At 34.7% G+C, this 23,656-nt stretch overlaps 3 protein-coding genes and 1 pseudogene across 6 annotated transcripts; 2 read left to right on the top strand and 2 right to left on the bottom strand.

The window, feature by feature from the left end:
- The first annotated feature begins 16 nt into the window (after positions 1-16).
- Positions 17-3,528, top strand: LOC104770186 (GTP-binding protein OBGC, chloroplastic). Of its 2 annotated transcripts, XM_087505410.1 has the most exons (7): positions 17-154; positions 347-1,430; positions 1,931-2,204; positions 2,287-2,578; positions 2,665-2,830; positions 2,919-3,027; positions 3,141-3,528. In XM_087505410.1, exons 2-7 carry the CDS (start codon positions 940-942, stop codon positions 3,237-3,239), a joined length of 1,431 nt encoding a protein of 476 aa, XP_087361536.1. In that variant the 5' UTR covers positions 17-154; positions 347-939; the 3' UTR covers positions 3,240-3,528. The 2 variants fall into 2 exon arrangements, with proteins under 2 accessions (XP_087361536.1, XP_010492871.1); XM_010494569.3 differs by lacking the exon at positions 17-154 and having other exon boundaries at positions 267-1,430.
- A 6,778-nt stretch (positions 3,529-10,306) lies between these two features.
- LOC104770185 (ethylene-responsive transcription factor ERF086 pseudogene) lies at positions 10,307-11,605 on the top strand (annotated as a pseudogene). The gene has a single exon (XR_015593932.1). The product of XR_015593932.1 is annotated as an ethylene-responsive transcription factor ERF086 pseudogene (transcript).
- A 3,607-nt stretch (positions 11,606-15,212) lies between these two features.
- Positions 15,213-17,420, bottom strand: LOC104770184 (exosome complex component RRP41 homolog). Its single transcript, XM_010494567.3, has 11 exons — positions 17,163-17,420; positions 16,974-17,039; positions 16,831-16,877; positions 16,684-16,744; positions 16,544-16,585; positions 16,392-16,456; positions 16,218-16,296; positions 16,099-16,135; positions 15,795-15,997; positions 15,614-15,703; positions 15,213-15,508 (listed from the first exon to the last, which is right to left on the bottom strand). Exons 2-11 carry the CDS (start codon positions 17,025-17,027, stop codon positions 15,461-15,463), a joined length of 726 nt encoding a protein of 241 aa, XP_010492869.1. The 5' UTR covers positions 17,028-17,039; positions 17,163-17,420; the 3' UTR covers positions 15,213-15,460.
- A 149-nt stretch (positions 17,421-17,569) lies between these two features.
- On the bottom strand, positions 17,570-20,625 carry LOC104770183 (zinc finger CCCH domain-containing protein 58). 2 transcript variants are annotated; one of them, XM_010494564.2, is made up of 7 exons: positions 20,092-20,625; positions 19,827-19,981; positions 19,508-19,579; positions 19,267-19,395; positions 18,899-19,183; positions 18,530-18,823; positions 17,570-18,339 (listed from the first exon to the last, which is right to left on the bottom strand). In XM_010494564.2, the coding sequence occupies exons 1-7, from the start codon at positions 20,180-20,182 to the stop codon at positions 17,962-17,964; spliced, it is 1,404 nt and encodes a 467-aa protein (XP_010492866.1). In that variant the 5' UTR covers positions 20,183-20,625; the 3' UTR covers positions 17,570-17,961. The 2 variants fall into 2 exon arrangements, with proteins under 2 accessions (XP_010492866.1, XP_010492867.1); XM_010494565.2 differs by having other exon boundaries at positions 19,827-19,963.
- Positions 20,626-23,656: the final 3,031 nt, after the last annotated feature.

The following is a 23,656-nucleotide window of genomic DNA, read 5'->3' as shown; positions in this document are numbered from 1 at the left end:
CTACCAAATGAAGCAGAGAGAGAGATTAAAACCCTTTTGAGAGGAAGATGAGACTGAAACAGAAACTGCAGAAACCCTAGAGCGCCCCTCTCTCTCCCTCTCTCCCTCTCTCAAGCTCCTTAATCTGCGAGATCCAAAGCTTCAAACTTCAAAGGTAACAAAAGTTTCTTCCTTTTTTTGCAGTATAAGTCCTCGTGTTTATATTACTTTTCAATTATTTCACGAAACTTTAAAAAATCAAAATTTAGTACAAATTGTGTTATAACAATATAGTCCCGTTAGATTAGCTTCTTCAGAGAAACAAAAATGGCTTCCATATCCATTAACTGTTTCTTCACTCCTCAAGCTCTAGCCCGACAAACCAGGACGAGGAAGAGCTTCGCTAAACCTGACCAAGTCTCGGGAAGAACCACCAAAAACCCTAGAAAAACGAAGCTCAAACGCGAAGTCGATCTTAAATCTCGAGGCGGCGATAAGCTCCAGCCAGTTTCTGACGCCGGCGGCGAAGCTACTACTTATACCCGTCTTCCTCCTAGGGAAGATTTCTCAGATGTATCTCTTTTATCTTCTTCTTACTTAAAAGTTTCCGAAGAAGTGAAGTTGTCTGAGTCAAATGTGGCTAGGGTCGAGGAAAAGGTTGAACCTTTGGGGGAAATTGAGGAAGAAGAGAAAGAGAAAGAGGTGAAGATTTATGATGATGATGATATCTGGGGGAATTATAGAAGATTGGATGTGTTTGAGGGTAATTCAGGATCAATTGATGAAGATGATGAAGATTGGGAAGAGGAAGTGTTTGAGTATGGTGATGATGATACGGATGAGAGTGAAGGATCTGAGTTGAAGGATGGGAAAGTTTTATGTTTCTCGGGTGAAGAGGGAGAGGAAGAGGAAGAGGAAGATGATGAGATTGGGGTGAAGGAGAAAGGGGTTCCAGCGGTGATGCGGTGTTTCGATAGAGCGAAGATATTTGTTAAAGCTGGTGATGGAGGGAACGGTGTGGTGGCGTTTAGGAGAGAAAAGTTTGTTCCTTTTGGAGGACCTTCAGGTGGAGATGGAGGGAGAGGAGGGAATGTGTATGTAGAGGTTGATGGGTCTATGAATTCGTTGTTGCCATTTCGTAAGAGTGTGCATTTCAGGGCGGGACGTGGGGAACATGGGAGAGGGAAGATGCAGAGTGGAGCTAAAGGAGATAGTGTTGTGGTGAAAGTGGCTCCTGGTACGGTGGTGAGACAGGCTAGAGAGGTTGGGAGTGAGGTGGAAGGTGAGGAGGAGGAGGAGGAGGAGAAGGAAGTGCTATTGGAGTTGTTGCATCCGGGACAGAGGGCATTGTTGTTGCCTGGAGGTAGAGGTGGACGAGGGAATGCTTCGTTTAAGTCAGGGATGAATAAAGTTCCTAGGATAGCTGAAAATGGTGAAGAAGGTCCTGAAATGTAAGTGTTTTTTTTTCATTTTGAGTTGTTTCAGTTCAGGTTGTTGATGGAACATTGTGGAAAGTTTGGGACTTCAACGCACTGCTAGTAGTAGAGTTTCTGAAATGGATTCATTTTCCACCCTCGTATGTTAGTTATGCAAGGGGTGAACTAATCATAGGAACCTAAATTGTTAACAGATGTAAAGATTTCATTTTGGTTTAGGAGCATGGAACTCTTTCTATTGTTTGGTAAAGCTTGATTTGTACATGTGAGTGTTTACTTGCAAGTAGTAATGCTCCTGTTGATACAGAGATGTTGATGTTTTATGAATGGATTTGAATTTCTGGGATATCTTTGGATTGGATTAAGTAGTCTAAGATCCAACACTTTCATGCTGGTGTAGACTTGTGAGACTTTGTGTTTGCCTTTCTAAGACATGTAATATGTGGCTCTTATATTTTGGGGTTTTTTTGCTGGGAAGCTCTGATTTTGAATTATAACTTTACATATTCCTATAGGTGGCTGGACTTGGAACTGAAACTGGTTGCAGACGTAGGTATCGTGGGTGCTCCAAATGCAGGAAAAAGCACGTTGTTAAGCGTGATATGTGCCGCTCAGCCAACCATAGCAAATTACCCATTCACCACGTTACTTCCCAATCTAGGTGTGGTTTCATTTGATTATGATTCAACAATGGTGGTCGCAGATCTTCCTGGTTTGCTCGAAGGAGCGCACAGAGGCTTTGGTTTAGGCCATGAGTTTCTAAGGCACACTGAGAGATGTTCAGCACTGGTAAAACAACCGTCTATAGATTTAATCTTTAATACTTTGTTTTTGTTTTTTCTTAGACGAGCCTCTCTTTTGTGGTGTAAAGGTACATGTTGTGGATGGTTCAGCTCCACAACCTGAACTTGAGTTTGAAGCAGTTCGTCTCGAACTCGAACTATTCAGTCCTGAGATTGCCGAGAAGCCTTACGTAGTGGCATACAACAAAATGGACCTCCCAGATGCTTACGAGAAATGGCCAATGTTTCAGGAAGCTCTACGTGCCCGTGGGGTTGAACCTTTTTGTATGAGCGCAGTACAAAGAGACGGCACACATGAAGTAATCTCCTCCGTTTATGAACTCCTAAAGAAGTACAGAGCAGCCAATGCAGAACCCAAAGGTGTGTTCTACTTTTAATTTGGCATAATAGAATAAGACCGTGCTTATGCAGTGTATTAATGGGGTTTGTTTTCAAATTGGCTATAGCATTGTTCGATCAAGCAAATGAGAATCTGGACCATGTAGCTAAGAAGATTGATAAGGAACGACGAGCAGCCATTAATGAGTTTAAGATCTTCCGAGATAGTGGTACCAGGGCGTGGCATGTAGTTGGAGCTGGGCTTCAGCGGTTTGTCCAGATGACTAACTGGCGGTATGAGTTAAAAACTACAGCCAAGATTTATGCAATCTAACTAATCAAGAGTCACTAACCACTGTGGATGTGATTTGTGTTTGGATAGGTACATGGATTCAGACAAAAGGTTTCAGAACGTACTTGATGCTTGTGGTGTGAACAAATCACTGAAGAATATGGGCGTTAAAGAAGGTGATACCGTGATCGTAGGAAAGGTTTGTATGAGTTTCTCAAAATGTTTTTTTTTTTGTCTGTTAAAAGTGGTTAAGATTTAGGTTTATGAAACGTTTACAATCTTTTGATTTATGTGTATTATGTTTGTGGATAGATGGAGTTGATATGGCATGACTCAGCCAGTGGCTCGAGCCGTCCTACAGATTCGAACAAGACTTCCACAGATTCAGTCAGATGGCCTCAGTGGAAATAATAAACCATCTTTACTTCTATTGTTGTTGTGGAGTGTTTCTTATACCGACGCGATAAGTGAATCAGATTACTTTGCCGGTCATTGGAGTGAACCGGTCGCAGATCATTGAATCAAAATTTTTAGATGTATTGTATATGTATCATATATTAACATTTTTGAGATTTGTTATGGTCTGTATTTTGATGTGACCTTAGTAAAAGAAAAAACGATGTTTTAGAATTTAGACCTACAATATTTATTTCTGAGGAAGGATAATAGTATCTGTTAATGAGAAAATCCCACTTTACTACACTTTTTCTTTAAATTCTATACTAACATTTACACAACAGAGGTGTTCAAAAAAACATTTACACCACCAATGCATCACTTGACCAACTGAAATGAGCTGGTCGATGCAAATAATTGATTAGTCGGTTCAATGTCTTTAATTTTTATTTTATTTTAATAACTTTTGTAACAATTTGCAATATTTCCTGTTTGTTAGCTCTTAAAAGTATATCATCTGATAACAACAATGAATTATTATGAGACAATAAGTTGATGATACTATATTTGGTATTAAAAAAAAAAAATTACAACAAATTAACCGTATGTATATGTAAACCGGCCGGTTTGTGAAGAAAAAGACAGGAAGAGAAGAAACGGGAAGGAGGGATATGGTCTAAATAAAAAAAGATTTCATTTGACAGAAAAAAATCACTGGCAGTTCTCTCCTCAGCCGTCCAATCCAAAAATCAGACGGTCCGTACGAGAGAAGATCTTCTTTTTGACCAGACACATCCGTCGGGTCAGATCACGACACGTAAGTGCAAAGCATTGGATTTAGTTTAGTTTAAGTACTTTTTTGTGTTGTGTTCCTCTTCGCTGTCGCGTGCGGCAACAGTATCTTACGTGTCATCGACAGTGTCCCACATAGTATGCGCGTACTAGGTTCGGTGGGGCTTCTCTCTAGCTTACGTGTTTATCTTTCATTGGTTGTTTGTTCCTTCCCGAAGTATCTATCTAACTGTGTTTGGTTTCTCAAGTTGCGTTGTTTGGTTCCGTTGTGTTTGCGTTTCGAAATAACATTCTTTCACGTTTCATACTTTTAAATTAAAATTTAATGCCGGAAAAAGGAAAAAAATCTGTTATTTTAAACCCGTATTATTATTATTAACAAATTATTCAACGATGTATACAAACGATTCAACGATGTAAACAGTATAATTATCATTTCAAGTGATTAGAGAGAGAGAGAGAGAGCACATGGAGAGCACGAACATAATTTAGGATATAATTATGATGTATTACGTCCCACTAGGTGCCACGAATGTGTCTTGATCACCTGACTTTTAATTAAAAAATGAGTAGTACTAGTAAACAAAAGGATCAGAGCTTATTACTTTCCAATAATGAACCGAATTCTAGAACAGAGTAATCTACACGAGTGTAACCAAAAATAATTATATTTATATCATCCTTTGGTTTTTGAGCAAAACATTGAATACTCCCAAGAGACATCAAACTATTAAACAGAAAAAAATCGAAAGTTTTATATTGAAATATATCATTCTTAGTTTACCTTCGTTTATATGAAAAAATGAAGAAGAAAAAAACAGTAAAAACAATTTACATTTTCTACACTACGGTTGATAATATATAAACAAATTTAGTAATGATAACAACGGATGCTAATTAATTTGAATCTTTATGAACTTGTATTGTCGGAGATATATATATAATTCAATAGCAAACTTATAGTGAAGTCCCCACTTGGCTTTTTTTGGTCACAGTGTCTGGACTCTCGTCAAAGTCCAAGTTTGTTCTAAGACAACCTTTACCCCTAAATCCCGGGGATGTCCTTTTGACACTAAAAATAAAATTTAAAATCACACAGAAATTTATTTAAATTTCATAAGCAAAAGTTTTGGCTTTTCATTAGCTGTTCGAAATTTTGTGTATTTTTTTCTTTGCCTTTTGTTTTTGAGAAATGTGAAGAAATTCTTCATTCCTGAACCCAAGAAAGCCTCGATCACATGGAACTTGACTAAAAGATTTCCACCCAAAAGTGTTCTATAGCTCAATAGTGCATTCCCAATATCGTGCGCAAAGCCAATTGGGATTATCACATGTCACATGTTTTCCAAATTAATAACCCTATTCTGAAAACACGATCAAAGAGATTATAGATTTTTTTTTTTTTTTTTTACTTCTCCGAGGTTTTGTAGGGAAAATTTCAGATCAACTTAAGTTCTATATTAGCCATACGCCCATACCAAACGTAAACATTTTAACTTAAAAGTAAGAAAATCATCTCGTGCAATTCATTACAAAACTATTGAACTATAAGTCTATCACCATGTACCTAAAGCGATAGTGTGTGTGTTTTTTTTTTTTTTGTAGACTCATATGTAACTTTATGATGTTTGATGATATAAGAATTATTTTTTTCAAGGTTTGATATAATAATGCGGCTTAAATACCGACAACTATGGAGTATTAGTTTCTGTGAATTATTATAAGACTTTCATGTAGTATATTTTTGACTCATTATTTATATGTTTTACCTGCAAACATTGTTTTACATTATCTCAATGTAATTGCTCGAAATTCGACAAGGTGATGTCAATTTTGTGGGAGATTGTTTTTGTCTTTAGTCTTTAGATAATTATAATGAAACTGGCTCTAGTTGAATTATCATTTTTAAGAAAAATAATGTACGATGTGGATTACAGTTAAAAAGAGAAGAAAACTAACTACAGTTAATTAAATAACATTATCACTGATCAAATTTTCAGTGGTAAATGATAAGTAAAACTATGAATGTATACGCGAACCTACATAGTCAAATACTCAAATGTAATGTTAGTCCCACATCAAGTTCAAAATTTGAGTGGAGTAGTCAAGGGTCATTACTTATATAGCTTAAGCCTGTCTTTAACCCCAATTCATAAAAAGAGGATGATGAAATATACTACTAATCTATTTACCCAATTAAACATTTATTACTTTATTCTAATCATTACGTTTTAGAACTCTATGCAATATCCGGACACGAATTAGGGTTTTGTACAATTTTCCTAGAGTTTTGATACAAACATTCCTATCTATACAATAGATTAGTTATATGCTACTCTATAATTTACCTCGGCCTAATAATCCGATAGAAATTTGCATAACAAACTTTATTTTTTATAAAACTTCAGTTGTGTTATTCTGGCGCACAACATTTTTGGTGTGTTTGGTGGTAAATTGTATCGCCAAGACGGGAACGGTTGGCACCAGAAGATGGTGACCACTGCCAAGTGCCAAATTAATCCGAAATCTCTCTTGTATTGACTAAATAGATCGATACATGTATCTATATTCAACTCAAGTTCCTTAAATATAGATGAAGACAGAACCACATCAAAGAGACAAAGATATAAACAACTCCTAATTTTACAATGGTTATCACCCATCAAACCGACATCCGGTTATCGTGGTCCAACCACAATTGTATCATTGTTGTATTAGTCAAAGATAAAAAGAGCCAAAATGTAACAAGCATATATTATAGTATTAGTTTGACTCATTTATATAAGGAAAAGAATTATAATTTCATTCCCAATGCCATTTAGCAATATGCAAAAAGCTTATACCAGCAATTGTCACATTTCGAACCCTTAATATAAGGAGTCCATCACACTTTTGTACCGTAGCACATTCGGTTAAAAAGGCAACGTATTCATTCGAGTTTAACTAATTTTATTATTGATTTACGTGGCTTATGTGACATTTAAAGGAGAAGAGAAAGAGAGATGTTGTTCAGAAAAAAAAAAAAAAAAGCTATCCTTGTGGCTTACAACTTACAAGTACACCTTTTCAGCTTAAAAACATTATAAATTTATAATGTATCAAAAATAGAAACCTTGGTAATATGTAAAAGTTAAGTAACACTCTACTTCTTTCATCTGCGCGTTTGTAGTTAATATTACAAAACAGAGAATATAACACTAATCATTTTTATCTCGTAAATTTTGATTATTTTTTTCCATTGTGGATGAGAATTTATCACCTATCAATTTGCTTAGGTGTACTTCATATTAATGCAATTATTTAAACCAATACTATATTTCAAAAAAAAATTAGATACGTCGTCATCTCTTAAAATTCAAGTTTAAATTCGAAATAACTCACATTTACAGTATCTTTATATGATGTTACATTGTTTGACATACACACACCGTATGACCGTAAGGCGTAAACGGACGTAAAACTAATGAAATGAATAAAAACATAGGCACTCGGGACTGGTAATTATACTCTCAATATAGGAATACAATATAGTACTATATGGAAGTATTTTAACCCCAAAAAAAAAAAACATCTCTAACACATGCATGGATAGTTTTGATAAACCAAAGTGTGTATTAATAAGGTCCGTTGTATATGAATCAAAATAATCTTCACACCAAAAGTACTAACTTATCCATATTCACAATCACGTACGAGCATTAATAGCCTTCTACCCATTGAATACTATCAAAGATCTACTAAAGATGATCTAAAACTTGACCAAAAAAGATTTTAATATATATAAATCAAAGCTTATCACACCAAATATATCTGTTTTCCTTTTTTGAGTTCTAATACTATATATGAAATTGTTTATATACTCTTCTCAAAACTAATTGATTAATGAAAATATATGTACATCTCTTATTCGAACGTGGAGTACATAAAAAATCAATCTAAAATCCACAATGATTGAAATGTAAGCGTTCTTACTCTTTCGATAAGTTTGACTCAAAGTCTCTAATCTAGATCTAAAGTTCAAACTTCAAAGTTAGAGCTCATGCAAAGTCGGTTTCGAATTCGTTTGTGGTTTTTTGGACTCTTAGAGCATCTCCAACCCACCTCTATATTTGCTTTATAACTCTATTTTAGAGTAAAATCTACTCCAACCCATCTCTATTTCTACCTTTATAATAGAGATCTCTATTTTTTCCTCTATATATAGAGGAACTCTATTTTTTCCTCTATAATAGAGTTGAACTTTTTTATTTATAAAATGGTCCTTGAACTTTTAACACTTTTATATTTATGATCAAAATAAATAAATTATATATTTAATGGTCTTTAAACTTTTAACACTTTTATTATTTTATACTCCCTCCGTTTCAAAATATAAGATGTTTTAAAGAAGTTTTTTGTTTCATAATATAAGATGTTTTCAAGTTTCTATGCAACTTTTAGATTAGTTTAGTATTTTATATTATGCAGTATTGTTTTTGATTGGTTGAATTTGTTAAAAGTAAAGATTTCTTAATCTGCGTGTTTTAGTTAAAACATCCTATATTTTGAAACGGAAGGAGTATGATGCAATGTATTTCTTTTAATAAATGTAATATTTAAATAATATTTATGAATGTTAAAAATTTAAATAATATCATAATTTTATGAAAGTTTCACAAATACTAAAATAAATGGTTTAATTTGCAACTTTTATAATAAAAGGTATTAATAATAAAATAAAAAAGGAATATCTACGGAATAATTTTTTTTATAGGAAAAAATAGAGGTATCAATTGGAGCAAAAGTCACCTCTATTATAGAATTCCTCTATTTTAGAGGTAAAAATAGGAAAACCATTGTAAATTAAGTTTAATTAACAGTCGTGTTGTAGTTGACTATGAACAATTTTCTTGATTTCATCACATACATCCGTTGTCAGGTAAGGCGCATTAACTTCCGAATGCAATCAAATACTATGACAACTAACTAGTCGAAGCTCCTATGTATATATATAATCCTACAAAACTACAAACACAAAGAGACTAAGATTGTTGTTGACTTGTGCTTGTTTGCATACAAGGACACCAATACAAAATTATCCACTGAGATATTTAATTAAAACCAAAATTTTAACGTACGTCCTAAGCATTTTGATTATTGTTTGGTTCATCGTGTCTCTCTTTAACCACTCCCATTGAAAAATGATTACAAGATGACAAAAAGAATTGTTCTCATTTCTATTTCCGCTTAAAATGCGGGTTAACCATGTGATTTAATCAGGGGGTTTCTACAATTATATTAGACTAAACTAAACCAAAACAAATATTCGATGTAGGAAAATAACACTCGAATTTTCATGTCCCTTTCTTAGTCGATGTAACATTTGTTTTAAATAAAAACGTTTTAGGAGAATATTTTAAGCTTGCTGATTTTGCAATATCTATTTTTTCAACTTGTTGAATGTTGATATATTTTGTTAAAGCAAACTAACTAATCTATATATCTCAGTGCACTCAAATTAATTAGACATCCTTATTGTAATTAGCAATGCATATTACCTCTCATATATATGAATTAAGTAGGGGATTAACTCTACAAAAATTATCGATTCTTTTTATGTAGACCCTTGACCTTTAGGCTATGGTCTGTAGGGTTATTATGCATATTGCACGTGACCACTAAGCAGATTCTTTGAGTTAATCAATTAGCTTGATCCCATTGAAATAAAAGATTCAAATAGCATGATGTAATATATACATCAGAATTTAGATATTTACTTTTCTCCTTATTTTTTACAATTTAATTTGTATTTATTTTCTTGTTCTTTATTCTAAATCAAGATTGGTAACTGTGACATTCCAGATTTTGCAGCAGTTCCAAACTTCCAATGATTCTTGGCCTCTGTCTTAGCTAGGCTTTACTAAGTAGCGGTTCGTGTATACCTGTATATACATATATACTGTATTTATACTGTACACATACACATTTAATTAAAGTTAAGACTCAAATCGGTGGATGTTAAAGGTCTAAAAAGCATATTTAAAAATAAATAAAAATCGTCAGCTATTTTTGTTTATACCAAAAAAACTAAATAATAATCAGTCAATTACGCTGTTTTAAAATTCCAACTGATGTGCCAACGTTTGGTTTATTTTTTGTCGTTGATGCTAAATATAATATCTTTGGAAAAACAAATAAAAGAAACAAAAGATAGTCTACTAAAAGCAGTTGAATCAAAAGTGAAGTCTCTCTATCAAGCTCATTGTCTCTCTATATATAACAACACTTCACTTCCATTCCCAAACAGCACCATCATCTTTAGACAGAAGCAAGACAAAAAAAAAAACCCTTATTCATCATAACACATCTTTTACCAAAACCCTAAAAGAAACCTCATTTTCAAACAACCCGTCTCTTCATCATGTCAACCTCCAAAACCCTAGATCATAATAAACCATTTGAAACATCCCAAACTCAAATGGGTTTTTCTCTAATCCACCAAAACACATCCACCAACACAACCACCACCACCACAACCGGCGAGAGACGAGGCCGGAGATCAAAGCAAGCAGAGCCAGGGAGGTTCCTAGGAGTCCGAAGACGTCCATGGGGTCGTTACGCAGCCGAGATCAGAGATCCAACCACCAAAGAACGTCACTGGCTCGGTACTTTCGACACAGCCCACGAAGCTGCTCTTGCATACGATAGAGCTGCTCTTTCAATGAGAGGCACTCAAGCTCGAACCAACTTCGTATACACTCCAACTGATGTTCACACCATTCTCACAAACCCTAATCTCCATTCTCTCATCGTCTCTCCTTACAATAACAACCAATCTTTCTTACCAAACTCTTCTCCACAGTTTGTCATCGATCATCATCCTCATTATCAAAACTATCAGCAACCACAACAACATAAACACACTGTCGCCCAAACCGTCTCACCCGCTGCTTCTTTCAAAACGCCAGTTCGTCATCAAAGCGCGGATATTCAAGCGTTTGGTAATAGTCCTCAAAACTCTTCTTCTAACGGCTCTTTATCTTCATCTCTAGACGAAGAAAACAACTTCTTCTTCTCTTTAACAAACGAAGAACATAATAACTCCAATAACAACTCGGGTTACTTGGACTGCATTGTCCCAAACCACTGCCTTAAACCACCACCGGAAGCCACCACCACCCACAATCAAGCCGGAGCTAGTTTCACAACTCTGGAAGCAAGTAAAGCCTTTGAATCATACGGAGGGTTTAGTAATAGCTACTTCGAAGAAGGTGAGATGATGATGCTGAATCATCATGACTTTGGTTCATGTGATCTTTCTGCCATGATCACTAACTATGGTGCTGCTGCTGCTTCAATGTCGTTGGAAGATTACGCGATAACTGAGCCACAAGATTTATCTTCTTCTTCTCTCGCTGCTTTTGGAGATGTTGTTGCAGACACTACAGGCTTCTACTCAGTCTTTTAGAACATTCTATATATTATATTTCTGTGTTTTATATATATGCAATATAATTAAAAGTTTTTACGTTGTTCCATGGTCGTTTGATTTTGTTGTTAACTAGATGTTATCTACTTTTTCATATATATATATTCTACTTATTGTTTCATGCACCATAAGGTTACCCTAACCATGAAGTTTTGATTCTTTCTTTTTTTTTTGTAATTTCTTTTTGGTATCATGGTTTTAATTAGCAAAAGAGTGATAATGCGAGTTGTATTAAGACCACCTTTTGTCCATGCTACTTCCAACATACTCATTATGTATATAATAATGTGTTGTGCTATAATAATGAAATCAAACTAAATTAATTGCCCCAGACGGATAATATGACTGGAAGTGAACAACTAGAATATGTAATATCAGGATTATAAATTAGTTGCAAAAAACTCCAATTTTCTAATTTTGATCAGTGTGTATACGCTCAGATAATTATATATGATTTTTTTTAGGATAATAGTAAAAATTTATGTTCCTACGAATATGACATTTGAGAGTTTTAGCTATGGAAAAAAAAAACTAGAGATGAGATATCTGCCATCAAATTTTGCATGGTTATTAAAAATATTAGTTAATGTGAGATGGACTTTAAGTGAAGAGTGAAGTAGCATGATGGTGTTTTTGGTCTTTGGACATGTGCTTTGGTCATGACTTGTTTGGTCTTTCATTGCACAATCACTGTTTCATGTCTCCCTCCTTTTGCCTTAACTTTTGTCTACCACAACTCAACATTCCAACTCCTTATATCATTTTTTTAATCTGTTTAAGGTTTTTGACTTTCTTCCATAGAACTCGATTAGTCCCTTTTCCAGTGTTGATCAACTTCACTTTTTTCTTCTTATTGTAGTTAAATTGACAAAGATCCAATCATAGCTGTTATACTTGTCAAACATATGTACGTTGGACTTCATCATATGTGATCTCTTTACAATTTGTCAAAGTCCAAATAGTTATTAGAACTTCTATTTTTTTTTTGCTAATTTCTTCATGCATTAATATCTCGATTTAGGCCAAATGGCTCATTATATCAGAGAAGAACAAATAATTATCTCCATATGTAAGTATGTATATTAATATATATGCTATATATTTTTATTATATTTAAAAACTTACTTCGATAGTTCGACTGTTCTGATTTTGAAAAGCAAAAGGCATGTATCACTACAGTCTTAATTGTATATCTAAGTAGTAACTCAGAGAAAAAGCATTTAATGATTAGTAATTTTTTGGGGTTGTTGAAAGCATTTGTTGTGAATTGTGATGTTTCAAGGACCAAACTCCATGAATCATGATGATTATGATTTCTCTGTTGTTTGAGTAAAACTAGACGCAACGAACAAACCACACATGCACATGTTATATCAACAACACAAAGAACCAAGTACGAGAATTACTGACTACTACTTCCACATTAACAGTGTTTTTTTCTTTCTTACTTCTTTTCATTATATATTACCTTTATATCTCATGATCAAAGTCGTACGGATCGAATGTAGAACCAGAAGAACAAAATAGAAACGACCCTGAGATCTGTTCTGTTCTATTTTTTTTCGTTTTGTCATGATCGTCCTCTTCTTCTTGTTGTTCCAATAAAAGTATTTAGAATCGGATTGTTCAAACGAATATTGCATTTGCGTTTACTATTTTTTCTACGATAAAAAAAAAAAAGTCTTAATATTTGTCTAATATTCTTTAAAAAATGTAAACGCAACTATACACCCATAATTTCACATTTAGGATTTTAAAATATATATATTTGTCATACTGCATTATCGATATATATTAGATCCTATCATATTACAAATGATAATTACATCAATCACAACAAAGAATATAAATCTCTGCAGCATATGGACAATGACCGATAAATCTCACACCATATAAGGATTCACATTCCGTTTCTGATGATGTGAACTCCAGTTTAGAATACATAAATTTACGTTAGATAAAAGCATTAAAATATTGTACTTTTTCGAAACGAAACACAATAAATTGAATGTAAACATCAAAAAACACAAAATAAACACATCTCATCCAAACGTCCAAGCTCTTGACACAGTTTGCTGAAGATAATCCTTGAGTCAATTTCCTCAATTTGGTGCATCTTAGTAAGTGGGCTTTTGTATGGGCTTTAATCTCTTTTAAAAGTCATTAGAATATGGGCTCTCTTATTTGGAAGAAAAAATGCTCCTCGCAGAGTGCAAGTGTAAGTGTCTACCTGATCGATGAGACAGGTACATACATGACTCAGAGCTGCGGATCAACGCTGCAGTGGCTATACCGCGATTGTTGTGGAGCATAACTTGATAATGGCGACCTATTTGGCAGACAAAGTGATTGAGGTTGAAGGAAAGCCTGGTGCCAAGTGTACTGTTAACCCTCCAGAACCACTTGCCAAAGAGATGAACAGATTCCTACCGGTTAGTAATAATCAGTGTTCGAAAAAGCGCTCTAGGCATCCGTTTCCGCCCCGTTTAGGCGCTAGGCGCTATAGCACTGTCTAGACGACCACTTTGACCGTCTAAAATTGTAATATCATCATTTTAGTGTATTTTTCTAATTTTAATTGCATAAATTTAAAATTTATAAAGTTTATTTCTATAAACATGATTATAAATGTTTAATATATTATTTAAAATGAATTGAAATAATGTTTTTATTTAATTTGTTGTTTTTGATTTAATATTTTTATTATCTTATACATATTTTGTATAATTATTATGTATACAATATCAATTATATAATAGTTTATACTTTATAGTGTAAACGCCTAAATCGCCTAAAACCATCTAAATTCCGATTAGGCGTTCTAGGCGCTAGGCATTGCATCACCGCCTAGTTAACGTCTAGCGCTTTCTTGAACACTGGTAATAATACTAATAGTCACTTATTATTATTTTACTAATCCTCAGCGAATTGCTGATAATGTTTTTGTGGGAAAACAACCAAAATCAACCCCAATTATTTGCCGAATGTTTTTTCATACCTAAACTTTAACACCATACAAATAACAACCTGAACTATATTAAAATTCAAATTTGCTACCTAAATTATATAAAATGCTGTCAATTTCAACCTCTGTTCGAACACTGCTAAATCAGAGTTTAAAGATGTTGAGTCAGAAAATCTATGGCATCCACATGGCATTGGGAATTACCAAAACTAAGTTGTTTTGATCATTTTTAGGTGTGTTGCGGCAAGAAATGACCAAAAATGAAGTATCACAACACACCTTAAAATGGACTCCAATACCCCATTTTTTGTCAAACGCTTTGTTTCTTGCCACAACACACCTAAAAATGATCAAAACAACTTAGTTTTGGTAATTCCGAGTGCCATGTGGATGCCACAGATCATCTGACTCAAAATCGTTAAACTCTAATTTAACACTATTCGAACAAAGGTTGAAATTGACAACATTTTATATAGTTTAGGTAGCAAATTTGAATTGTTATAGGTTGTTATTTGCAGGGTGTTAAAGTTTAAGTAAGAAAACACGTTTAGCAATAGTTGGGGTTGATTTTGGCCATTTTCCCATGTTTTTGTTTATTCCATGGAGCAGCATCTGAATATTACATTCAGCCGGGACGAGGAATCTTTTGACTTCTCACCAAGGGTCATCCAATTAGGATCGAACAAGGACACGAATCAAAAGGCTGCAGGCAACTACTACAACGTAGATTGAGTGATTGGTCAAAGAGAGGGAGAATACCAGATTGCATCCCAAGAGCCTTTCTCTCGATCATTATATAGCGATTATATTGTAAGAGATTGGGCACTAGATTGTGTGCCAAGTAAAATATCTTCAGGTTCCTAAATTGTTTACATACCTCTGCCAACAATCACTCTTAAAGCAAAATAAGTTACTTTCAAAAATTTGATCGAGTGGACTATGCTCTGATAATGAACTTCCAAAATCAGCAGTAAAATCTAGTTAACATAAATCTCGCAGCGTCAGAAAAGTTTATGCAGCTCGGCGATACTCTAGCTGTTTGGTGTTTTCTTGAAGTACCTTCACAACAAAAAGAAGAACGAGAACCAAAACATTTAAAGAACAAAGAACACTCTTCAATGGTGGAGAAAGAACACCCTAAAAACTATTGGAAGCCATAGTTACCTCGCGTATTCTCTCTGCAATTGCCTTGCAACCTTCAGAAGCCAATGCAAACACCGTTTCAAATGTTTCCATCGGTAACTTCGCATCCATCTACATTTGCAACTCAAGACAATAAACATCTAGAATCATATGATTGCGAATGGAGAGACAATGTGATATGCAAGGGAATAAGAAGAAAAACCTGAAGGAGTGTCACTTTGTCTAATTTAGGTAGAATACCAACGGTTACATCAGCTCCTCCAGCGCTATCTTCGACATAGTTCAGATCAAGAAGAGGAGTACTGTTCAAGTATCCAGCACTACAAGAAACAGCGAGATCACGCATTGGAATCCCAGCATCTGCTAGAGCTAGAGTCGCAGCATTGATACAAGCTGATCTTGTTCCTGAAATACAGAACATAACATTAATACCGGATCAGGGATTGAAAGAGCTTTAAAAAAAAAAACTTGTTTGCAGAACGAAAGAGTTAGTAAGTTACTCTTACCTCCATCAGCTTGTAGAACCTGAAGGAATATGTCAATCTGCATAAAGGAAACAATCCATCAAGAAGCAAGCACAAGAAAAAGAAAAGAGAAAAAATACAAACTTTGACTACAAGGAAACCTGAGAATGAGGCAACAATTCAGTCAATATGCAAGCTTCCATTGTCTGACGGATGACAAGAGATAGCTCAGTTGATCGCCTGACCATCATAACAATACACAACAACTTTATATGAGTCTCCGTAAGAAGGAAGCAAGAGTCTTTTTAGCTACACAGTATAGATAGATGTATAACCTGTCGAATTTTTGTCTTCTACGATCACCAGTACTAAACTGAGCCATACTATACTCACACAGCACCTACCAACGGATAAAATTAGCCATAAAGCATTTCAAATTTGACAAAGCTTTTTCACCAAGAACAGTACCAAACAAGCATATACATACCAATGCATGGTCGTTCTTTTTTTGCAGGCTCTTGTTTTGAATCTGAGGGAGCACAGAGAAAAAATAAACCAATTCACACTAAATTATACAAATCAAAGCATCAATCTTGATAGGTCGGAAAAAAGAGTAAATTAAAGTACCTCTCTTGGACCATAAACAGCTGCAATTACTTTGGTATTACCCATCTCAAAAACAGCAGAACTGGAAACAATGTTGGTTCATATCAAAAGTGCCAAATTTAGAACTGACATGAAAAAAAAAAAGAAGGAAGTAATTTTTGAGTTTACCCGTCAGCCTTAGAAACCACTCCAACTTCAGCTACGATTTGCCTCATCTGATGAGTTTCATTACAAGCATCAGGAATAGAAAAAAATTAACTTGTGAAGACAGCAGCAAACAAAATACAAGGGAATAGAGAAAGCAAACATACCTCATTGAATCGGCGACCATCTAATCGAAGACCTTCTGGGTTTACGTACTCCATTGTTGTGAAACCCTAGATAGAGAGGGAGATCAACTATGAGAGCCAAGAAAGAACAAGCTTGATACTTTCTGATTCCTAAAACAGGGTAAACGAAGCGGAAAGAGAAAGGAGTGAGGAACAAGAGGCGATACTTACCTCTGTCTATATTTGCCGGCGGCGATATGACGGAGAGTGATGGACGGCGACGAGAGAACTAAAACTAAAACTAAAAGAGATTTAGGGCTGTTTGGTTCTTTTTGTGAATTAAGTAAAATGTTAAGGGTATAAGCGTAAAAGCACTTTTGTCTGAATATGGTTTTGCTTTCTCACTGATTCTCTCTGTGAAGTGTGATCCAATTATAGGTTCTGTTTTTTTTTTTCTTTCTGTTTTGTCATGCTCTTCCTCTTCTTGTTGAATCTTCTTTAAAATTTGTAACCGAAGAAGCTATATAAACGTTAAGTCACGTTTAGGTTCTTTGTCATATTTACATAATCATTAGATTCCTATCATATTATAAACGATGATTTTACATTCAAACAGAGGATTCTCAGGAATCAGAGAATTTTTGTGAATAATATAATAAAGGCCATTTATTAAAATATAGTTTCCAAAAAGAAAAAAGAACAAACAACGTAACAGAGACAAACAGACACAGAGGAGATGGCCGTATGAAGGAATACTATGAACATGGTAAGAGAGACCTAAGAGAAGAGACATCATAATAACACATAGAAGACTAGAAAGAGCCTCTTTCGTCTTATCTCTCTCTTGCTTTGCTTCCTGTTGTCGTCTCTCCACCCAAAAAAAAATATCCTTTTTTTTTATGTTCCTGAATTCATATGAAAGTTTGATGGAAGGAAGAAGAGAGATGGAAGAGATTAAGAGAGATCAGATCATTATCTAAGAAGATTAGAGTGAGATTCTCTTCTCTCCTTTTGAGTTCTGTCTGTCTCTTTAACCTGAAGTCTTAGCCTCAATGCTAGCTGAGTTATCTTTATTGGTCTCAGCAGCAGGTTCGGGATGGTTCACACCGCTGGTCGTTGAAGAAGAGACAGTTTCAGTGCCACCAGCTGTTGTGGTTATAGGTTTAATAGAGCTGGAAGAGAGAAGCTCCGTGCATTGCTCAGACGAGGATGATGATGATGATGATGTTGGAGCTAGTGTACCGAGCGAGGAGGACCCCAGAGGGTGAGGCGCAACGGGCATGTCGGTGAGCGAAGATGCGGATGGGTTGTAGCTTAGTGAAGAAGAGCCGATGGAGTGGTCAAATTTGCATGCAGGTCCAAACTTGCAAACCCCGTGTTCAACAAAGTGAGAGCATTGTGCTGCTCCCTGCAAAAGTCATTACTATTAGCTTTTGTGGCGCAACAAATGTGGGTGAGAAAAAAAAAACAGAGCTTCTTGATCACATCAAGAAACAGAGAGTTTCCATATATGAACTCTACTTTTGATCATGAGCATTTCATGAAGGAAACTTTCATGTTTTTTATTAGGTCGTATAAGCTTAATATATAAGACTTACAGGACGAAGAGGGAGGCCAATGTGGCTGAGGGTAATGTCCTTTGGCGATGCTGCTTCCATAGGATGATGGAATCTGCAAGAGGATCCGAATTTACAATCTCCGGTTCTCATAAAGTATTGACACTCGGGTTGTTCAGGCCGCTGAGGAAAAGTTTGTTCTTTATTTGAAATACCGGTAGAAGATGGACCGGATTGATATGCAGGCGCTGAAGGAGATAACGGTCTAATTCCATAAACAGAGCTGGTTCCCATTGAAGGCTGAGTCCCAGGCGAAGGTATTGCACTTACAGAAGCCTAAATAGTTGGGAATGAGGTTTACTACGATTGAAACGAAAGAAAGGTACGAATAAGGTTTCTTTAGAGCATTACCTGGTAAGGGTTCCAGCCAGAGTATGGGACCATACCGGGATGAAGAACCATTTGACCATAACCGTAAGGGCTTGGAACATATGAGCCTGGTAAAAGCTGAGGCCTTGCTAGAACTACACCGTATTGCTGCGATGAAGGAACAACAGATCGAGACTGAAGAGATGGATACATAGTTGGCCCAGCGGATGGAGCTTGTACGCCAGGAGGGACAGGATGGTGAAATCGACAGGTGGAACCAAATTTACACTGGCCGGTTCTCATGAAATAGGAGCATTCTTTCTCCCCCTGGTAAAAAATCCATTTGTAAGGAAACAACTTTGAGAGATCATTTCATTAAACAAAAGACCACAGAGAGAGATTGAACAAACCGGGCGTAATGGAAATCCCATGTAATTTAGTGAGATAGGAATAACAGAATCTCCTCGTCCTCCTCCTTGTCTAGGATGATGATATTTGCAAGAAGCACCAAATTTACATGTTCCCGTTCGCATAAAATGCTGGTGCAAAGAAAGCCTTTAAAGTGAGAATTGGCTTACACAAAGTGATATCACATTCTCATACACAGAACAGAACTAGTTTGCTTAAAATCAATGAATGGTATATAGGAACCTGACACACGGGCTGTCCCATTCTCTCTGGGAACTGACCAGCAGCTTCTGTTCTGAGACCTCCACCAAAGACCTAAAATAAGGAAACTTAAGAACATCCAATGAGAGCTTCACAAACAAAATAGAAAAATCCGAGATTCTGTTTCAGTAAGATATCAGATCGTAGATTGAACAATGCATCTGATCAACTAAAACACCCCATTATTTTTAGACAAAATCACAGAGGAAGCAGACAAAAGAGAAAAAGGCAGTAACTTTTCAAAAGAACCCAGAAAAGAAATTAAAAGAAATAGAAAACAGAGATGAGAGAGTTTTATTACCGGAGCACGGTCTGGTGGGTGATTGAACCGACATCTAGACCCGTACCCGCAACCACCGGTTCGTGTAAAATAGATACAATCTGGTTCATCAGGTCGCTCCGGCAACGAATCATCATCACCACCACCGCCTTGCAACCCTAACCGCCACATCGAAGCTATAAAAATGCCGCATTATATTATAAAAAAAAAAAAGAAAAACCAAAACTTTCAATCAGTTTTGAAGAATCAGACATTTTAAGAGATGGCAGGGAAACAACGTTCATACCTTCGATGCCGGTTTCGTCTCCAGGAGCGGACCATTCAAGTGATGGATCCGACCTCGGCTCTTCTTCGCCGGCGCCACCGTACCGCTCCATTTTTTTTGTTTTAACCGGAGAAACAGAACCCACCAATGTCGAGCTCTCCGATCAAATGGGAGTGTCGGGAATAGATGAGATGTGAGAAATAAAAAGAAAAAAAAAAACACAGATCGTGGTTGGTTAGGTTGGTTGGTTCTGTCTCAACACCACCACTCTCAGTCGTCGCTTGATCTCTCTTTGCTTCAAAGCTGAAACCTTTTTTTTCTTTTCTAAAAAATCGAAAGGAGTATAATTTTTTTTTTTTTGGTTGTGAGGGGGAGGAGGGGTTGGATTTTGGAAGAGAGGGATGGGGGAAGAAGTTTTTGATCTTATGCGTGCTCGCCTTTTTTGTGGGTGTTTTGCCGGTGGTGGTTAATATACGCGCCAAACATAGAATAAATGACTTCTCTCATTTTTATTTAATGCCCTTTTTTATTTTTTTCTTTCTTCTTTGTTTTTCCTTCTTCATCTACATGGTCTATTTATATACACATTCCCTAATTCTGATTACAATATTAAAAAACTCATAATATTTGATGATTTAATCCAAAAAGTTGCTTTAAACTTCATTTAAGTTTTAAAAACTAATAAATTGTTCTAGAAGATTTTTTTTAAGTAATTACGTATTCCGGTGATACAAGTTATCCCTATGTAAGTGAAACATGTAACGCGTGTCTTCCGTCTTTCTCGTTTAACGGTTGATTTTTGAGTTACATTTGTCTTCGAACTAACTAGGTTCCTCGATTCCGTCACTTTATATGGTTACTAACAAAATAAAAGCAAATATACGTGATTATTCATGTTTTCATTTCACTTTTAGAAACTTTAGTTCGGTTTATCTTACTTTTCTATTCTATTTTTTTGGCTTTGATGATATTAAATCATGATATTACCAATTGGAATTGATATCTATAACATAGTTTGGTCCTAGATTTAGTTAGACTCACAACATTAGATAGTTTAACTATTTGGTATAGTAATAATGTACCATTTTACTATATGATCTTAATATATTATATATGTAAAAACTCTTATATTAGGGCTTCATTTGAACTTCAACCACTATTTTCCTTCTTTGGAGTTTATGGTGATTTCTTACCACAATTATGACTTATTTATGTTTTACTTTGTAAACCCTACCAATCACCATACATACATGTTCACAACAAGCATGACTGTGTAAGCAACAAAAACATGCAATCAAAAAACAAAAAGAGAGACGTATATCTTTGTCGCCTAAAAAGAGAGAAGGAAAAATTGTTTTGTTTCTTAGTTTCTCTCTTTTCAATCATTATAAGTTCAAAAATTAAGAAACAAATGAAACAAAAGTATTATGCATGCACTAATCAAAACTACTACTCCCTCTGTTTCATAAAGAGTGTCATTTTGACACAATGCACACAGATTAAGAAAATTATATACTCCCTCTGTTTCACAAAGAGTGTCATTCTGACATATTTGACACAAATTAAGAAAACTTTGAATTATACATATTTGCCCCTATTTAATTAGTAATTAATGGTTTAAATTCAATGGAAAAAAGCTTTGGGTTTAGGGGTAAAAAAGATAATGTAGCATTAAAAAGCATATTGGAAATGTAGAATGATACTCTTTGTGTAACAAAATTTTTTCTCCAAAATGACACTCTTTGTGAAACAGAGGGAGTAAATTTCTATTTTACCCTTTATAAATACACTAAAACAATTTCTCTTTCGAATTAATAAGCTAAAATAGTAGGGATAAAAATGAGATTTAATATTAAAAACTGCATTGAAAATATAAAATGACACTCTTTTTGTAACAAAAAAAACTGTGTCAAAATGACACTCTTTATGAAACAAAGAAAGTAATAAATGACTATCTTTAATTACACTGTATAATTTTATCTTCTATAACTATACTTTTTACCATTTGTGGATGTACTACCTTTTAATGGAACATCAAAAATAGAAGAAAAAAGTCTTTAAATATCCTTATAGGAGCATTAAAATTGTCACACTACTCAGAAATCACTAAAATTAACTCAGTTTTGATTTTCCTTTTCGAAAGTGTTGCGTAATTTACAGTTAAGCAAGCCTTTGAATCATGACACGTCCCGTGGAGAAACTCGAATATGCGGGTGAGGGACATGATTGTCATTGGCCGCAAAACAATAAGAAAATCTGAATCTGTGTTTCTTTGGAAATTTTTTTAAAAATGATACCATGACGTGAGAAACGCATTAATATTATGTTTCATATTCAGACTAATGTAACTAAAATAGAAATTAGAAATAATGATAGCCATTTCTTTTGTCAACAAAAAGCGAATGTTAAGAAAAGTATTTTAAGAATTAATATAGTGGTATCCTGAAAGTTTTCACACACAAAATGTACAAATGATTGTTTAGATCATTGTAATAGTAAAAAAAAAAAGTTTAATAAGTCAAACAAAACACATTGTGTCGGCTCAAGTTGCAAATATAGCAACATGCTAATTTCTTTGTCAAAGTTAATTCATGTGTTATTTATTAAATGATGTTAACAGTTTAAGTGTACTCAACCAACCATTCCATCTGCTAATTATATTTTAAAACGTATCTGAAAAAAACTGTTTAAGTCGCTACTCGCTACTACACTGGTTGGAACATGATATAGTTAGATCTTCGTGTTAATGTTGACCTCGACTCGTCTGACTACAGTAATAGGTAGGTTTGATATTGCATTATTTACGCCTAAGCTTTTTGACTAGCTAGTTTTGTTTGTTGAGTTGAATCTGTCTACACATATAAACGACACAAGAAATTGTTTTGTCTATCTTCATGCAAAAAACTGTTAAACATAACCATTTGACATATATGTTTTGAAACGTAGGATATGATGGTCTACTTAACCACACTTTTGGTTATGGTAGTCTAAGACAAAACACTGGACTTAATTTGAATAAATGAAAATAAAGAAAACTGGTTCTGTTTTATTAAACATAATTTTTGAAAAGTTTATAGTTTGTCTTGATTTAGACTTGAGCTTAAATGTAGTTGTTTAGATAGAAAACAATAAGTACAAAAGAAAACAACAGTAATAGATGCTTTAAAAAGCAAACAAGAAAATTTTGTTTTAGTTTTGCAACAAATAAAGAAGTTCCACGTACGTGTTGAGAGGATGTAAATACGGAAAGTATTTTCTTGCACGCTCACGCAAAGAGTGTGAATCGCACTCAACACCAAACGTTTAAGAGTCACTTCACACTTACAAAGCATATTTTTTTACCACTTCTAATATTTTCCATATGGATCGTAAATTTAATGCTTTGGATGATTGATTACAAAGCTCATCATCGTACGTTAGTACTACAAGTTAGTTTGTCAAAATGATTTAAGTTTGTCAGATTTTTTGGTCACTTCCTATTATATTTGCAGACTTGGAGAAGTATATATAGGAGAGCTCACAAACAATTAACTTTAATTTGTTGGCTATGTCTACTTATAAGCTGATGTACAAAATTTAAAATTTA

The sequence above is a fragment of the Camelina sativa genome, chromosome 20 (genome assembly GCF_030686135.1).
Source record: "Camelina sativa cultivar CO46 ecotype springtype chromosome 20, ASM3068613v1".
Lineage (NCBI taxonomy): Eukaryota > Viridiplantae > Streptophyta > Magnoliopsida > Brassicales > Brassicaceae > Camelina > Camelina sativa.
Note: the sequence above shows the minus strand (reverse complement) of the source record. Positions and strands in the feature narration are given on the sequence as shown.

Bases quoted from the DNA above. Each gene is read 5' to 3' on its own strand.
- LOC104770186 (XM_010494569.3), top strand. From the start codon at position 307: ATGGCTTCCATATCCATTAACTGTTTCTTCACTCCTCAAGCTCTAGCC. The intron at 1,431-1,930 runs GTAAGTGTTTTT...ATATTCCTATAG, and splicing joins GGTGAAGAAGGTCCTGAAAT to GTGGCTGGACTTGGAACTGA. The intron at 2,579-2,664 runs GTGTGTTCTACT...AATTGGCTATAG, and splicing joins AGCCAATGCAGAACCCAAAG to CATTGTTCGATCAAGCAAAT.
- LOC104770184 (XM_010494567.3), bottom strand. From the start codon at position 17,027: ATGGAGTACGTAAACCCAGAAGGTCTTCGATTAGATGGTCGCCGATTC. The intron at 15,998-16,098 runs GTAAGAGTAACT...TCTGTATTTCAG, and splicing joins GGTTCTACAAGCTGATGGAG to GAACAAGATCAGCTTGTATC. The intron at 15,509-15,613 runs GTAACTATGGCT...TTTGTTGTGAAG, and splicing joins TTGCAGAGAGAATACGCGAG to GTACTTCAAGAAAACACCAA.
- LOC104770183 (XM_010494564.2), bottom strand. From the start codon at position 20,182: ATGGAGCGGTACGGTGGCGCCGGCGAAGAAGAGCCGAGGTCGGATCCA. The intron at 19,982-20,091 runs GTATGAACGTTG...GCATTTTTATAG, and splicing joins AGACGAAACCGGCATCGAAG to CTTCGATGTGGCGGTTAGGG. The intron at 18,824-18,898 runs GTAATGCTCTAA...CCAACTATTTAG, and splicing joins CTGGCTGGAACCCTTACCAG to GCTTCTGTAAGTGCAATACC.